Consider the following 18,407-nt stretch of genomic DNA (forward strand, 5'->3'; position numbering starts at 1 on the left):
ACTGCGTTTGCAGGCAGAACCTGGCAGCGGCCGGAGCAGCTGCAAGTAGAGCCAACCCCATCCATCAGCCACCAGAAACACCCTGTCCCCGCGGCCTGCAACACGAGGAAGGCAGCGTGGCTTCACACGGCCCCGAGCGCCGCTCTGCACTGCCCGTCACCGCACGCTCGCCCCCGATTCCCCTGATCCTCACGGCTCGGTGCTTCCCTTCCCCTTTCTCGACGCCTCAGACCGGAATAAAACCAAACGGCGGGAGCTTCGTGGATCCCGTTCGCGTGCTGCAGCCCGGGCGCGGCGCGGCGCGGCTTGCGCGGACCCTCCCGACGCGCGCGTTTACTCTGGCCGCTGCGAGGCCACGGCCGCTCGCGGCTGGCGGGGCTGAGCGTGAGGCGGGGAGGCAGGGGGGTCGGTAAGCGTTAGGTGCGGAGGGAACGGGGTCGGTAACGCCACTTGGGAGTGCCGCTTCGCGCGGGCCCCAGCACCAGCTGGTGCGGGAATCGGTCAGAAATTTCCGGTGAGGCGCAGCCTGCCCGTTCTTGAAGGAGAAGGACGCGCGGCGCCTCGAGAAGCCTCTCGCCGGCGGCAGCGCGGCGCCGCGCCGAGTCGGGCGGGTGCCGCCGCCAAGATGGAGGCGGCCGCGCCGGGGCGGGGGGGCCTCGGCCCTCTGCGGGCGGCGCTGCCAGTGACAGCGGGGCCTGAGCGGATCGGCGCTGCCCCATGGCGGCCGCCCGCCTCGGCAGCCCGCCCGCCCGCCTGGCGCTGACTCGGGCTCCCCCTCCCGCCCCTCCTCCGCCTCCGCCTCCTCCTCCTCCTGCGCCTCCCGCTCCGCTCGCTCAGCGCGGGCCCGGCCCAGCCGCTGCCGCACGGCGCCGCCGCCGCCCGCCCGCCGAGCCCGGCGCGCAGCCGGGAGCCGCGCGGGGCCATGACGGTGGAGCAGAACGTGCTGCAGCCCGGCGGCGCCGCCAAGGTGAGAGCCGAGCCGGGCCGAGCCGAGCCGAGCCGGGCCGGGCCTGCCGCGCCGCGGCCCGCCGCACCGGCCTGGCCGCGGGGCGGCTCCCGCCGGCCTTGCCGCGGCCTCTGCCCTTGCCGCGCGGTGCTGCCGGCCGCGGAGCGGGGCGTGTGTATGCGCGCGTGTGTGTGTGTGCGCAGCACCTCCCCCCCCCAAAAAAAACCAGACAAAATAAAAATAATAATTAATCGCTACGCGAATGAGGGCCGCCGGCTCGTACCCGAGCCAAGGTGCTGCATGCGTTGAAGGTGCAAATGCTGTGCTGCGAGCAGCCGGTGCTAAAGGTGAAAGCTATTTTGAGCGTATGACACACGGCGAGCTGTGACGCTGCCTCGCTGAAGTTAAAAAAAAAAAAATAAAAGGGGAGGGGAATGTATTTAGGGACTCGTTTTAATATGCGCTATGAAATGGGGTTAAGTGAGCAGTGGCGTTCAGGCATTTTTCAGTGTGGACCTCGAATTGCTGGAAAATAGCTCTTTGTCAAAAATGGATGCCTTCTATAGCTGCTTTTTTGGGGGGGGGGCGGTTTGAAGTGAACTGATACGGGGAAAAAGAAAGCCTAAAATTGCATGACAGTTTTTTATGATTGTTATTTTAAAGGTAACTGTTGCTTATTAAGGCGAGTGTGCTGGCTGGAGGTATGACTGCCTCCTTCCCTGAATTTTTGTATGACACGTGTGGCTTTTGCAAGAGGATCAAGGTTTATTTACTTTGCTGGAGTCCGTGTGGAACTCTAATGACTCCGATCATAAAAGCGGACAGTGGCAATGTAGTGATTAAAGTGTAATTGGTTGAAGTGGTGCAACTCAACGTTAAAGAAGCCCTCGTGGAGGCAGGGCCGTGTATCTCCCCAGACTGCTGCCACGGTTGGAAGTAGCTAGCGTGTATTTTGGCAGCTTCAGTAAGAAGGTAAAGGCTGAATGGATTAAATTTGTCTCTTCATTCCTTAGTCGATACTGATTTGAATTGAGGTGTGCTAACAGCCTTTTGCTGCCTGCTTCAGTGTTAAATGCCTTCTGTGTGGAAAAACTTCACTTGCTGCAGCTGTATAACTGACATCTTCCCTGAGTAATAACTTCTTTTAATAAACCTGTTATTGATGGTTTACTTAAATATCCCTTGACTATTATATTGGATGTTGTGTTATATAATACCTAATCAACGCTTGACAGAAAATGCAAACGAACAGCTCTGGCAATAATGCTGAAAAAGAAATGTTAATAGTTTTCAGTAAAACTGCAGCTAGCAGCTCAGCAGTTTAGGATTACTTCAATTTCAAATCAAGAATAAGCTTGAGGGGTGGTTAGGGATTGATTCTTGTACGTCAGCTAGTAATCCATACTGGAATAGAGAGTTTAAATTAGCAAGAATTTTAAAGTGAAATCTCTCCCTGGGTGGTGATTAGTTGTCTGAGTATCTGCAGAAACTGTATAAAATAACAAGCTCTTTCCATGGCAGAGATTTTTCTTACTTCTATTGAATCATCTGATTATTGCACTATCTGGAACTCACTGTAATCTACTTTCTACTTACTTACATGATAGGAAAGACTACCATACCACTACGTCTTTTTCTCCTCTCAAGAGGATAGAGCCCCATACTCTGTAAATACGGAGTTTACTCTGAAGACCTCGAAGTTTGTCATGATTGCTTTGTGTTAGTGTGAAGGAACCACACACAAACAGAAACATATTGGGTTTCCAAGAGATGTCTGAGTCATTAGCATACCTTATTCACAACTGTGATTCCCTATGTTGTTCATCGGATTTTTTTTTTTTTTACTGTCATACCGGAAGTATGTGTCAAGCTTCAATAGCACTTGGAGATGCAGTTTTTTATTAATAAATGCTCTAACTACAAACAGCCCATTTCCCACTGAAGCTTCCTTTAGTTTGTTTATTACATAGTTCAGGAATCTGCATTAGTTCAAAAATCAAACTTTCTTTTAAGTTACTGGTCATTTTGACTCCAAGTTGAAACTTAGTTATTTGCTTCCAGAGATAAATTACATTGTGTTTGTCTTTTTTTTTCTCAATTCTTTCTTTATGATTCTGTAATGCTGTTAGGTGTTTGTGGGTTATTTCTAATTTTCATGTTAAGACTGAAGTATTTGAATAGAGATGAATCAGCCTGCAGTCTTTATAGGTGGCTTCTGGTTTCATCTGTCTGTATTTCTGTCTGGTAGAGTGTTTTTGTGAGGCTTCTTGTTTTTGAAAGCCAAAGAACTTGTGTTCCTTGATTCTCTCTATTCCATGCAGTCCTGAATTGCAACCGTGGGTCCGTTAAAGTTGATGATTGTGTCTGTAATATTTTTTCTGCCAGAGGAACACGTTTAAAGACTGTCACTCTACTATGGAGAGTCTTGCACTCTTCTCTAGGTCAATATCCCTCAGATATTGACCCCCATGGGACAGCAAAAGGGGAGAAATAATAATTTTCTAGTGACTATTAAAAAAAAAGAAGAAGAAAAAGGATGTAGAGGGGTTACGTGTGTTTTGGCAGTGTATTGGTTCCAACTCATGTAACTATTGCTGATAGTGATGATCATCTTGGAACAAGAGATTCAAGAAACTAGATTTTAAAGGGTACTGCTTAGCTAGCCTCTGAACAATGTGTATTATCAGGTGTTTTTGTGTTTGGATGTTGGTCGATACATAGGTTTAAAGTCCATTTTATCAATCCTTCCGTTTTCCACACCCACTGTTATTTCAGACCTGTGATTCAGCAGTGTCTTAGCAGTGTAATCTCAGGAATAGTAGAATAAAGTTAGGTGTGGCAAGCTCAGGTCTTTTTTAAAGAAGCACAAGCCTTTGGTTAAGGATATTCATCACTTGAAATAGGGCATGGCATTACGCAGGGGCTAACACAATTTAACTTCTTCCCTTTTGTCATTGTTAAGGACAGTAAAGAGAAAGCTCTACTAGCTATTTTGTGTATTTCTTCTTTGCTCAAACCACGTATTTGAGACATTAAGTTAGTAATAAGATACTGACTGCTGCTCTTTCTTTAAAGCAATAGTCAGTCACTAGCTTCTTAATATTACAGTCGTTCATATGGAAAAATGATGCATTCGTATGTCTCTAGCAATTGAAATAGTGGTGTTTATGCAGTTCTCAATTACAGGAGGTGATTTCGGAGCATGTCTTTGTAGAATTTGATACACACCGACAATCTAGGAGGTCCCAGGCTCTTGCTGTCATCATGCAGGGAGAACTGTTTCTTCATGCCACCAGCAAGCAGATATTCTCCTGTATTTCATAAACGCACACAGAATCGTGCAGTGTCAATGGGTTACGCTCTGTGAGACCCTCATACAGATGGGATGCCTGCATTTGGGCTGTGGGGCAGGCATGCTGATTGTGCGATGGGCTTGAATTTGGGGAGCTCTACCTGCTATGGCTAGTAAAGAAAGTTTTATGACCTCTTCTGTCCAGAAAAGTGAGAAGAGCCAGGCTGATTTACCAAAAGTGTACTAAGTAATTTGTAAGGACTGTTTGGAGTGCTGCTAAGCCACTCTTTTAGATATCTTGTTATGTTTAGGACAGCCCTGCATCTACAGCTACTAGGAACAAAGCTAAAAAATCTTACAAAAATACCAGCTTCTATGAAAAGATGAAAAAGTAAATTACCTGTATCTCTAAATAGCAAAATACTTCAGTTTTAAAAGTGCTTTGTAAATGTAAGTGGGAGGATAATTGAACAGTTGCTTTTCTTGCACTCTTGTATCTGAAAAGGTATGTTAAGGCAGGAAGTAACATCTCTTTAATCTTCTCAGATGGTTGGTTTTGCTGGATTTCTTTAGTTGAAGATGTAATGAAATGAGCTTGCTTATTATGTTCTTTCTCTGATAAAGAGCAAGGAGGGAAAGATTTTTTTTTTCTTAAGAAAAAAAAATGACCAAAACCAGAATGGAAATTGAAAAAAAATCCATTCTGTTTTTGGCTAAATTTTATTTTATCCCTGACTGAAGAACATACCTAAGTTTCAACAATCTGTTCATTCAATTAAAAGTTTGTGAGACTGTATCATCACAACTTTAGTTATTTGAGTTGTGGAATTGAGGAGCAGAGTTTGTTATTAAGATCCTGAATTCTGGGGACTGGTGCAGTTGTTGAGTTGTTATTTCCTAACTGAATTAGAGGCTGTCTTTTCAGGCTGAGCTAAGATCTGTGTTGAACTGTGATCTATCTAAGCTTTCCCACTTCTCCTATGCCAGGGATTGTTTGAGGTGCTCCAGAAGTTGCTGTTACAACTGTTGTTGGCAGTGTCAGTGAGGGGGGAATTATCCAGGCACCCGGAGTGGATGCTGCCATGATTCCTTTATTATTCTTGCTATTTGCTTTCTTGAGTGAGGATATTGATTTGCAGTTCACAGTCAGTCCTCTGGTGAAAGCCAAGAGCCAAACATGACATTCCTGATATTCCTTAGCAGAAGAAAAGTAAACAAAAAGCTTTAGACAGTATCTTCACATAGGAAAAATTCCTCTAAAAGCTCTCTACAAAACAGAGCTCTTAAAATTGAGGGATATGTGTTTTGCCTGGACTGGTATGAGACAGTTTCATTAAGTAGGAAAGAAATATTTGTGAGAGCAACTTCTCTTTTTCGAGAAACAAAAGTATCTTGAGCAGTTTCACTTTCTGATTCTCCAGTGCTAACTAGTGCAGTTATGTAAATAATGGTGAAGATGGTGACGAATCAGAATAGAAAATATATGCGTGTGTTTTTAAATGGATTTGTTAAACATTACCATTGAAAATTAATAACTAAGTTAATAGTGTGATGGTCTTTAGTCAGCAATTGAATGCTTATAATTTGAGAGTATTCAGTTTCTCACCAGGGGCTGTTCTCGACTTCAGAGGCTTAGGGTTATTATAGTAGCATCATGATGCAAATAACAAGCCAGAATATTGGGATGTCTTGTTGTGGCAACATATTTCAAAATTATTTTATGAATTCAGGATAGACTCCACCCTTTTTCCAGTTAGAAAATAAATACTACTTCTATTAGTTGATGATTACACTTTTTTAATTTGGGTGCTATAAAAAAGTCTGTATCTGCCAAGAGTATCGAGTGCTTGCATGGAGTGAAAGTTGGCTTAATGAAGTTCAGTGAAACTAATATAACTTGTGTAGACCTTTTGCCAGAGAGCTAAGTGTGCAATAGATAGGGTGGTCATTTGTTCCACCATATGGAATTTGGAGATTTATAATACAGATGGAGCTCTGGTTAATAAGTGGTGAAGTATAATCAATAGTGAAAAGCTAGCACTATAAAATCACAGTATTTGGTTGTATGTAAGGTAAGAGCGACACTGAAATTGTTCCGGTAGGCTCCCAAGCATTTTACTGACCTTTGTAGAACTTTTTTGTAAAAAGTGAAAATATGGAGCCAAAGTGATTTAAAGCTGTGGTGCTGAAGTGAAGATGATGATGAGGCTTTACTGCTGAACAGGATAGTGGGGGCCTGCCTTGCTGCTGAACAAGGTAATGAGACAAGCACAGGCCTTATGCTAAGTAAAAGGAAGTACCTGTTCCTGTTTCTTGCATCAGGTTGACAAATGGTATCAGCTGATACTATTTGTGAACACTTGCCTTGTTGCCAAATTAAGGCAACAGTCTTTCATATTCTGAAACAAGCAGCTCAGGCTCTTTTTAATGGTACACTAAATTAATGCTGTGCTAAATATAAACATTGTCATATGCTATATTGTGCTAACGCTCCTTAGCCAAACCTCCTAGATAGGGGAGAGAGCAGCGTTAGTGTATGGCAGGACACAATCACCATCCAAAACACTGCATTCTTATGGTGGTAAAATTTCCATGCTCTCGTTCTATTGCTGACTTCAGATCTCTGTCACTAGATCTTTTGGGGGAGACGAAACCTTTCAATGGATTAACCAAGGACTCCACAGATTAACAATAAGAAATTTTGATGCAACTGCTTTTTGAGCAGTCCTGCGAGTACTACTTTTCTGCTGCAGGTTACTACCCTGTTTTTTAAAACTGGATAAAGGGAATGTAAATCTGTATCTCTGTTGTACCAGGTTACACGTCCCTGTCTGGGCTGATGTGCTCATCTGGAGTGACTGAGGTGTGTGTTTGCTGCCTTCTGCTGATAGCTGTGGGGCTGTATCTTCTGGTAGAGGGGTGATTTTTAACATCCTAAACTAGTTAGTAGAGAATGTAATGCAGAAACTGTGGTTTTAGACTTTGATAGGAACAAGATGTTAAGCAACACTTTAAGTCAATAGTAAAATTCATGTCAAGTGCTACGATGGAAGAGTGGGATCTTAAGATGGAAAGGAGAGGTTGGCACAAAATGTCCTAAGACATTGCAGTAACTTCACAGGTGTATATGACAGGTATTGTGAGTTCTTGTCTATATGATTATGGGCTTGCTTTAGTAAAATCATCAGTTCCAACTGATTAAAATCTGTTTAGACTTGGAGTCTTGAGATATTTAACAAGATGCTTTTTTTGTTGTTGTTGTTAGGTTTCTGTTATTTGTATTCTTTTGGGAGTATCAGCAGTTACATATTTGTGCTTTTCTTTGCCATAACAATTAAAATTCAGAAGCATGTCGAAAGCCATGAGCATGAGGATTTTTCTCTGAACTCTGGTGTTTTCTGTGGTGGGGCTTTAACAAAAAAAAAAAAAAAAAACAAAAAACAAAAAAAAAAAGACATGGTTGCGAGAGATGGCATTTATGCAGTTTTAGAAGGGCTTTCAGAAATAAAGATGTTAGAGAGATGAAGTCCAAAGAACATGCCATGTGGAATAATTTGAAGGCTGAGGTGCAATTAGGAACAATGCCTCATGTCAATTTATGTATGTAAGCATTTTTTAAGGCAAAGTAAATATCCACAGGCAAATTCTAATAGTAGTTTTTATTCTGAGATACACAGCTTTGACTTAATGCTTTTGTTTAGAGTAGGTCTCTAAATTACTTTAACTGGTAGATTCTTGCTGAAAAAATTATACCCTGCACAACATTTCTTTCAAAATGTTTCTGTTAACAACAAATTGGCAACAGTCAAGTTTATCAATCCTAGGTTTTAAGCAAATGCAAATTGTGCCTGTGCTGTCCTTGACTAAGACTTTTTAACCATCAGGTGAAAGCATATTTTTTAGTTTTGTAGTAAGCCCATTAGGTAGAATGTGTTTGCTGCAAGCTTTTTAGAGGAACAGTACTATTTTAAAGGCCTGATCCATAGCTATTTAAATTTCATTGACCCTTATATCTTGCCTTGATACAGGCACAGTTTTTATGGAAGTTAATGCATGTGATGTAATTGCATCAAATACCTTTGTGGCTCCTTCCTACCAATTGCTATGTTGCAATTTTTCTTGCTTGGTACCCTGTAATCCAGAGGGCTCCCTTTTAATTTACACAGAATGTTCACTTGTCATGCGGATCTGAGGTGGAAAAGTTTTGGATTGTGTAGCTGTATGTAATGCCAGCTATTACTTTTGGGGGAGTAGTAAATGCTAGACTTGACTTTGCACGTGGTTGCTGTGATGGCTGTTTTTTTCACAGCTGTATGACTTCAAGAAAAGTGACATACCTGAGATAAAAATTTCCATTCTTCTCAAGCCAAAAATCACTCTTTCTGAATTTCAGAGAAGTGGAATTTAGCTGCATTTTTGCTGTGGCAAGCCAATAGAAAGATGAAAACTACGTGGAGGCTGAAAACTAATTCATTAACATTCAGGTGTATGCTTTGAGACTGCTTTAAGGTGAATAGCTGGAAAAGCATGGGTATGCATGGGCTCATGGCCTTCTTGTTTTCAGAAGAAGAGGAGATACTGAGAACAGACTTCTACTTCTTTCCTTTCATGTTCACCATTTCACTCTATTCATCTGAACATTACCTGCTTTGAAAAAGAAATTTGTCCTGGGAACACAGCTGTATCTCTTGAAAGTGCTGTCATGTCACTTTTAAAAATAAAATTTAAGGTTCTAGAAGTGCATATGTGTAAGTGGCCTAGTTAGAGGACTGAAGTTATATAGTTCATCATTTCCCAGAAATCTTACATTGTGACTGAAAAAGAATTTCTTTATTTTGCGAATTTTATTTTTCCTTTTTTCTGTACAAGCTCATAGGGAAATATACGAAGGAAAGTTTTGTAAACTTGTAAATTTTTGTCTTGGAGCAGGGAAGAAAATAGCTTTTGAACTGCTTGTAGAGAGTTGCATTTTCTTGATTGGTAGAATCTACTTTCTAGTTTGTTTTGCTTTTCTGCAAATTCTGCTTTTGTCTCTTCAGTAATTTCTCACCTGTTTGAAGGCCATGCTCTTTTTGTTTTTGTAAATGTACAGTCTTTGTTTAGAGACTTTCCCACTATCAGTTTCTTTTCTTACATTATAACAGTTTCCTTATTCAGTGATAGTCATCTGCAGACTTGTTTGATTAGGGCACCTAACTTCATAGATTTTTTTTTTTTTTTTTAATGGGATACTAGAATTAAATTTAACTCTGTCTCTGTATCCCTTTACCTGTTTGGAAATTGAAAAATAACCAGACTCTTACAGGCAAGTTTTAAGTTCCCTCCAGTCTCCTGTGTGTTTTATACGACTTGATTCTGAAAGCTACGAAGCATCTCATGTAAGAGCCCTGCCTGAATCCTGCTTGTCCACCGCAGCTGAAGTGGACTGGGCTGCTTCTTTGGATACCAGTCTGTTGACCTACTTGATAACCCCTGTGGGCGTTACTTGGTTACTCTGCTGCATTACTTCAGACTGAGAAAGGATTTTGCTGCTGCCTTGAGTCCCTAGCAAAGGTGCTGAAGACTGTAGCTTTGTGACCTTTCTGAGTGGGCTGAAAATTTTGATGTTGGAGCGTGGTGTCTCTACAGTTTGGTAGGGAATGTGTTGACATGATGTTGCTGCTAGGAAGGCAAGGTAGCGTTGTAATTTTATACGTTTCAAGCTATTTTTTAAAAATGAGATCTCTTCAGAGGGGTCTTCCATACCCCTTTCACTCAAGTCAGCCTGTGAAGTTTTAGTTAAGTGAGTGGTGACAAAGGATGGCAGTAAGCCACTGTTTGTGATACTGCCGTGACACCGCAGAGGCTTGAGAGACCGACACAGTTAAATTTTAACAAGTAGCAGTTACAAACCAAGCTTGTCATAAGATTCATGAAACAATATTCTAATAAACTAGAATATAACATATTCAGCTTTTTCTCTGTGGGAGCTGATGTACTGCATGTTTCAACACAGGATAATTCAAAGTTCAATTAAAAAACCCTTAGAGTCTTAATCTTTTTTTCTTCTTCTCCTTGAAGGAAAACCTCAGTTGTCTTCTGTGAAGAGTGCTGTTAAACCTTTTTTTTTTTTTTTTTTTTTAATTGTGAAGTAGTGAAATTAAATGCTGATCCAAAGTAGAAATCTCAACACATCTTTTAAAGTGTCTCTGTTGTGTTTGAGGTCCATTTTATTTCTCCTCATCTGTATCTGTTAAGATTATTACCTCACAAAAAGGAAAACTACTCACTGACCTTCACAGGCTGATAGTCTGTAGAGCTGCAGTAACCTTTTTCTGCAGGCACGTAACATGTGCCAGCAGCTTCCTGGTGTTTGACTTAGGAGAAATTGGAACTGTTGTCAGAAAACTACAGCCTTGCAGGCAGCCAGTTAAATACTGCCCCAGTTTTCAGGTATCTTAATGTTGTGTGTAGTCTTGTTCTACTGCAGAATGGCTTTTTTTTTTACCTTCCCCCCTCAAGTTAAAAGTTTCTGTCTCTGCACAGGATTTTCTTCTTAAATGACTAATAGGCAAAATAAACTATTAAATTATTCTGTTGAATGCTACAAATAATGGTACTTTTTCCTTCTGACAGATTTTTTGTAACATAATTCAGCCGAAAAGTTTCAGAGGCGGGAAGGAGGAAATGACTTAAGGCTGCAGCATGAGCTCACCTCGGGGATCCCTTATTGCAGGGCCCCAGGCCTCCCGCCCAGCTCCCTGCGTCTTTTTTACCTCTGTGTCTTTTGGCCGGGGAAGGGGGCGGTGGGCAGCACGGGCCGGAGCTGCGTGCTGCCAGCCAGCTGTACGCCATCCTCCAGCTATGGGTCGGGTCGGGACGGGATGCACCTTGGGCCCCTAGGGGCGCATCGGGGGCCACCGGGCTGGGACCGAGCTGCCTGTGGTTGGCCCCGGCTCCTCCGCCTGCTGCTCCTGAGGGACGGAAGGGCAGGTGCACACCGGGACCTGCCCGCGCTGGCATCGCGTCCTGCAGGAAATCAGATTAGTCGTTTCTTTTAATCAGACTAAATGGAAAAGCCTTTAATGAAAGGCTTTCTGTTAATTTTGTTTTTTCTTCTCTAGCCAAATTGAGCTTTGTCCAGGTGTTCCCCCATTCCTCGCCACGCTCTTCTTCGTAAATGCCTGTCTCAAAAAAGTGCAGTTAAGATTTTATTTAGGATTTTTGTGCCATACTATTGTACATTTGCTATGAAAAGTTCAGTTTGTGAAGTGTATTGCTCACCTAAGGCACATACGAATTATTCTGAAGTGAGTGGAATTTTTAATCTGTATGTTGTTAACAGTTGCGATAAAAATGAACTTTTTGGATATGAATACCATGGAATAGAGAGCAGCATGCCATTTCAGTACATGCAGAAATAGGTCTTGGTGTGTACAGTACCGTGGTGTACAGTTTTGATCATATTAGTACATCAAGAGCATTGTATCAGTGCAGGTGTTCTGTTGCTGTATTAATTTTATATTCATCTGTTGAATGAAGATTTATGAAGCAGCATCCTAGTAGGACAAGGACTGCAGGAGGCTTCCCCCCCCTCCCCCCAGTTTCTCTGACTTGATAAAAATAAGATTAAAACAAAGGCAGAGAAACAACTCAGTCTTGTAAGGTTGCTTTTTTTGAAATAGTTCAATCCAACTAGGCACAACCTCGGGCTTGTCCATTCCCTTGTGCCAGCTCTGGTTCTCTCTAAGTGAGCAGGAAGTTAATTAAAAAAATAAAGATCAGCTTTCCGCTGGTTTAGCAAGAGGCTGGGCTGGCTTGCCATGGGTTCAGATAGGTGACAGTATTGGCCTAAAGGGAGGAGTGTCCAGTGGTGAAGACGGATGGCACCTGACAATACCTGGCGATACCCGTGTAGACTGGCTTACATTGGCAGGCAGCTACAACCGTTCTGAAACAGCCTGTGGTCCAGCAGCTGCTTTAAACTTTATTTTCAAGTTTTGCAGAGTCCAGGATCCCGTTGATCTGAGCACCCTAGTAGCTTCCAGAGTGAGTTTGGTTCCAGAACGATTGCTGTTATCGTCACAAACAGCAGAGCAAGAAGAAATAAAGAGCTCACCTGACACACTTTTATTGGGAATTTATCATTGTTGTGCAAAGCAGGATGAGAAATTGTGATGGTTGTTTGAAGAGGGGGGAAAAAACATTAAAAACCCTAAACACTTGAATGGGTTAGCAGATCTGCCATCATGAGTTGAGAGGTAGGTCTTACCCTCTGGATGAATGAAAAAGTGATAAACAAACAATAAATAAAGGGTAATGAAAAGACTGTGAAGAGGCTCGAAAGTGAACCAGAATAGCTTGTGTTGGCATGATGGGTTAAACTGCAATTGGGATGCAAAAAAAACCCACCACCAACAAAAAAACCCTCAAAGCGAGAAGTTAAAAATGTGGATATTCACAGTGTTCTAGACCCTAGATGAAATTTCATGAACTATTTAAAAGACACTGGAAAGGACAGTTGTAATAGTTGAGGCGGTAGAATTATGATATCCTGGGCTACAGTTTCTCCTGTGTGGAGGAAAGCTTTATCCCGGTGATGTTACATGGGCAGACGCAGTAAAGTTTGTCATTTGGGCATGATGGTAAATGTCCGTGAACAGAATTGGGAGGAGAGAGGGGAACCCTTTTCTGCTAGAAGGTGGCTAGGAGTGGTTACAATAGAAGAGAGGAAAATGAGAAAAGTATTAAGAGAGTTGGCTCTAAATATTTAAATCTGTCATCCTTCAGTCTCTCTATCCTTTCTGTCAGTTTAGCATGGCCTCTTGTTGACCCAGCTGGTTTTAGTTTCCCATGGCTCGTTGTGCGCGCTGCTATTGTCAGTTCTCTTGCTGTCGGTCTGAACACACAGACGTGGGGCTGGGACACTAACCAACATTCAGACGGCTGGTCAGGATATGGTATTGCAGAGTTGTCCACAAATGGATTCTCAGAGGAATCCTTCTGAATTTTATACATAGTTTACAGATAATGTGTGCTTGTACTTTGAATGGGGGAAGAAAAACCCTATAAATCTAACACATCAGCTTTTAATTGAACGAGAGAGATTTTTGCTAATTATTGTCATAGTTACTGGAGTACATAAGAATCAAAGCAAACTTTCCCCTGGTTGTTCCATTGGATACGACCTGAAATTTAACTTACACTAATTAAGTGAGACCAAAGATCTCATTAGATTTACATTAATTATTTTAGAATTGTTGCCATTATTATGGTAACAGCAGAGTGAGGAGCAAAAAACTTTGTTTTTTTGTCTTTTTTTAAAAAACTTTCTCTCGGTTGAGCATGATGTGAGAAATCATGATGGTGGTGAGAAATCATGATGGTGGTTTAAAATGCCAAAACCTCAAAATTCCCAAAATTTTACGTTTCTGATACCTTTTGTTTTGAGTATAGTATTACGGATTAAAACTTGCTATGCTTTCTTGGCAGTGAGCCTGTCGCTGAAGCTGATCTAGGAATAATTATCAATAAGAATTAGAAATGTGGAACTAAGCAGTTCTTTGTATACTTCTTCCTTCAGGCAATGATGTTTATAAATCTGTTCATAGACTCATTTTCAGTTAATTTTTTCCCCCTATTTAAGAAGACTAGTTCTGCACCTTGGATGGAAATTAAAAGATTTTGAACCAGTTTACATTTCTGTTGTGGTAGATCACACTGTTTATTATCATATTCTTGTAAGTTACTTTAAATGGCTTTGTTCCCTTCCTAGTGTTTACTTTTGCTTTGTCTTTATAATGAGTACTGCTATTACCTTCTGCCACTGTTTCGGTTCCCTCCCTTCCCCCATGGGAAAAAAGTCTCTTCATCATGTGGAATGAGCATGTTTAGTTGAATCCAGGTAAAGGAACTAAAAGCAGTTGAGTCTGAGTCTAGTACCGAGTTTCAGTACTTCTGTGGCTTGAGGAAAAAGATACAAAATCTACTATACTCCTGGAAGTCAGAAAACTTTCTGTTGCTTCAGACACTGCCTAATGCTCTCCATCTTTTAGGAGAACCTCCACTGGGTATGTACATATTGTTTGCATCATTACTTCAATTCTTTAACACCCCAAAACTTGCCTAGGAGTATTCATATGAGGAGGAGATGCTTTCCCCTTGCTTTACTGTTCTTCCTCATGAGCTGCATAAGAAGTTGACTTTAGGGCCTCACTCAGGGAGGACAGTATGTGCGTGTGTAATGGGTTCAAGTCTCTTCCCCCTTCAGACTTGTATTCAGTCCAGACTGTGGCTGGCTGAAAGTTACTGCTGTACAGTGTGTCCTTTTGTGTGCTTGAAATAAGTTTGATCTCAGTCCAATTTCAGGTGGATAAATGTCCACTTCACACAGGCTGCTGCTGTAATTGTTAGTCTTAGCAGAGCAATCACAGATTGATAGGGTGCAGTCTTTGTGTACTTTTCTCTCCATAGGTGATCATTGCAAGCCAAGGCTGAGGTGTATTTCACATTTGTGCATGTTTAAAAATAAAATTACATATTTATCTACTTCTTAGAGGATGCAATATCATATAAGAGGTTTCTCTTTTTGAGATCAAACAAAAGCAAACCCATTTAGTAGATACAAGGCTGGGAGACTTAACTGCAATATTTTAGGAAGGTGTGGTAAGAGTCAACACTTAAAGGCCAATGCAGGGATTTAAAATTTGGTCTTTGCACTGGCAAGAGACTATATGTATGTATGTGTGTATACATGCACACACATGTGCAAACAGATCTTTTCGACGGTGATGGTAAGGACGGAAACATGCAACAAAGCAGCTTGAGTTCTCTGCATTATCCCAGCGTTCAACCTCATCTCTTCATGGAAGGAGTTAGTTTTTGTTTACCTGTTTGGAACTTTACTCATAGCTCATTTACATGATGGATAGTATACTTGTGTTTTTGGAAACCATAACGGTTAACAGTGTACGGGGGCTTTCTAACCGTTCCCAAGAGATACAATTAATGTGGCAGAAAATGACATTCACAGTAGTAATTGAGGGTCTTTGGTATGCTCATGCTTTATAAGTTTCCTATTTTTTTTTATTTATTTGTTGGAGCAGAAACTGAAGACTCTTTATAGGGTGGAGGATGATATTTCTCTGATTATCTTAGTATTTTTCGTATTACAGCACTATCTATGGAACTTCCTTATTAGCTACTTGTCTGTGGACAGTACCATTAACAGTTCTTCCAAAGGTCAGTTTCTGTTCAATTTTTTCTCTATCCTAATATATATTTAATAATTTGTACAAACTCCATCCTGTTTTCCTCTAACAATAACTATTGTGAGTCAATGTTGCATATGAAAGCAAAGGAAGCGGGATTTGTGTGAAGCAACTGTCTTGAGTTGCTATTCTCGGAATTCATCTAGCTCTCTTGGGTTTTTTTTTTTTTGGTCTTATTTATTTATTTATTTATTCTTTATCTCTAGTATGAGTATTCATCCCTTGAGAAAGAAGGGATTCCTGTAGTTTGTTTTCATCATGTGCTATTCCTCAAATGAAATGTGTAGTGACGCAGTAGGCCTTGGTTTCTCTCTTGGGCCATCCTGTTTATCACTAAACATATGACTTTATGTCCATACTTGGAAGAGGGATGTCTTATCTTTTTAAGTCGTACAGTGCTCTTGTTGCAAATACAATATTTGGATGTTTCCATGGATGAAAAAGAGGAAGCTGATACTTATTTCTTCAGAAGTTGCAGAGATGAGAAACAGATCAAAAAGTGGTAATTCCTCTTTTTTCCAAATGCATCTATGTTGTAATTCTGAATCAGAGGGTTTGTAAAATTTACCTCATCCAAAAAAGGCACTGGTGTAATTTAACTTTTGTCTCTGATTGTAGTAAGTTGTCAAGTTTCAGAGTTTACAGTACTGTTTGGAACTAATATGGGCATAGTATCTTCCTAAGCAGATGATAGTGTAGATCCTTTTCTGTTTTACTAATTACTAAGTGGCATAGCTACTGAATATGCTATTGTCTGAGGTTATAAACCAAATAATCTTAATTGGGCATTTCCTGAGAGAGAGAGAGGGATGGCTGAAAGAGGAAACAATTGAAAATACAGGCAGGCATTCCTAATATACAAATTTGGCATTCATCCAGGAAAATGGGAGCATTTCCTGTTAGTTAATATCTTCTAAGAGCTGAAAGCCTCAAGATACATACCACATACCTCAGAGCGCCAAAAGAAGGGGGTATGCTGGGAATAACTTGTGCACAAAATCCCTGGAGAACTGCTTGCTGTATTATGTGGTGGGACTGAGGGGTATGTGCAGCTGGATCTCAGAGCAGCTATAACATCAACAGATCATGTCTCCTCTCTCGTTCCCATGGTCAAGGATTCAGGCTACTCTGTAACACTTGCACCAGCAGAATGTGGTGACATAAACCAAGCTTTGGAGCTCTTTTCAAGTTGACTAAATTGCAATTCAAAGGACATGGGTGTTTGTGTGTACATATCATATATACATGTATGTATAATGTACCACACAGTACATGTGCGCTGTATGGAGCCTTTATTACTAAATAAACTGCAGCATCTGTAGAATGGATAAACTGTAGAATGTAAATTTGAAACTCCAGAGGGAAGAGCAGCAAATATAAAAGGAAATGGGTAAATAAGATCTGAAAAAATTTGAAATGAATTTCTTAGCACCATTACTTGCTCTTGATTCCAGTGTAACAATGGTTTGGACCTGCGTTTGAAGATCAAGGTTGGTTATTAAATTGAATTAAAATACATTGAGTTATGATCCAGAATTTGAAGGTCTACTAATGCAATGTTGGAGAAAATATGTAATCAGGGAGGAACCAGAGTTTTTTTGTGTTGAAACTAGTAATTGTGTTCTAAATCTTCCTTACTGACCTGATTTGATTAGCATATGTTAATGTAGATGCTTCAGATTCTTGTAAATTCCTTTATGCATTTTTTTCTTCATTCTCTAGTTTTGCTTCACTGTTGCATGAGCTCTGGGATTTGGGTTGTTTTTGTAAGTCCTTAAGTGAAATAAGATCATTTTTTTTTGAACAGCTACATTAGTGTTCATGGATGTTTAATAGTATGTGTCATTTCAACATAAGTTAACCCAAGCTGCAGGAAGACTGATGCTTCTACTGTAGGTATAACCAGAAGGAGTTATGCAGTTTGTATGCAGAACTTTGGCCTAAGTATTTTTTTTTTTTTTAATAACAGTTGTGTTACAGAATAGACTTAATGGTGGAACTGTTGTTCCACTTGAAATTGATCTCCAAGTTTCAGTCATGGGTAATAATAAAATATCTTCTTTATCATCCTGTATGCCACAGTAGCATGTTCTGAAGGGATTAATTCAAAGACAAATAGGCTTCCCTGAATCGTTGACTATGGCAGCCTAGTACTGATACAGTAAATTATATTAGAATCAAGTAATGTCAGCTCTGTTAATATGGGCATTGTTGTATGTGCTAAACATCTTATAAATGTAGGTGAAAAGAAAGAAAAGCAAAAAGAAAATTTAATCTTGCCCTCTGATTAATGAATATGTAAAGGGTCTGACAGTAATTACCTGCACTGTTATTCTTAATGAAAAGAAGTAGAATTACCTGTATCAGTATAGTTCCATGGATGGAAGTGTATCAACAATGTAACTGTAAAGGGAAATACTGATGAAGTTGTGTATGCAGTTGAAAGAAAGATTGCACTTGGTAAATGTGTCACATTTGAGAGGATGAGGGGAGAATGGCAAACCCCTTACCAGGAAAGGTACCGTAGTGCAGTATTAAGGAGTTTTTAAACTGCCCTGTGCAATTTCAAATCTGTTACCAAAGACCTGTTAGTCCTGACTGTAAACAGGTATTTGACACAGTGATGAGCTGGAGGCAATTTAGATTGTATCTTTCTTTTTGTTTGCTTTTTTTTTTAAAAAAATATTATTTCTTTATTTTTCTTCTCCTTCCAGTGAGTGAAATGTATGTGTGATTTGAAATAATTCAATTAAAAATTAGTCGCAGCTTGTCAGAATGAGGACTGCTGTGTTTTAAAAGCGAGAAATGTCTAGATCAAGTGTTTGTGCCCCCAAAGCAGTTAGCTCCCGTTAAGGTATTCAGGATAACTGTTCGTATTTCTCTTAATTTCTGTCATTTGTAACTGATCCTTATGGATTCT

The 18,407-nt window shown here is 40.8% G+C and overlaps 1 protein-coding gene across 3 annotated transcripts in view; it reads left to right on the plus strand.

The window, feature by feature from the left end:
* The first annotated feature begins 871 nt into the window (after positions 1-871).
* The window catches only part of USP25 (ubiquitin specific peptidase 25), a 97,555-nt gene continuing 80,019 nt past the window's right edge, over positions 872-18,407 (plus strand). For all 3 annotated transcript variants that reach the window (XM_062597768.1, XM_062597777.1, XM_062597787.1), the window contains exon 1: positions 872-967. In XM_062597768.1, the coding sequence (XP_062453752.1) occupies positions 923-967 (45 nt within the window). In that variant the 5' untranslated portion in view covers positions 872-922. The remainder of the gene's footprint in view (positions 968-18,407) is intronic.

The sequence above is a fragment of the Rhea pennata genome, chromosome 1 (genome assembly GCF_028389875.1).
Source record: "Rhea pennata isolate bPtePen1 chromosome 1, bPtePen1.pri, whole genome shotgun sequence".
Lineage (NCBI taxonomy): Eukaryota > Metazoa > Chordata > Aves > Rheiformes > Rheidae > Rhea > Rhea pennata.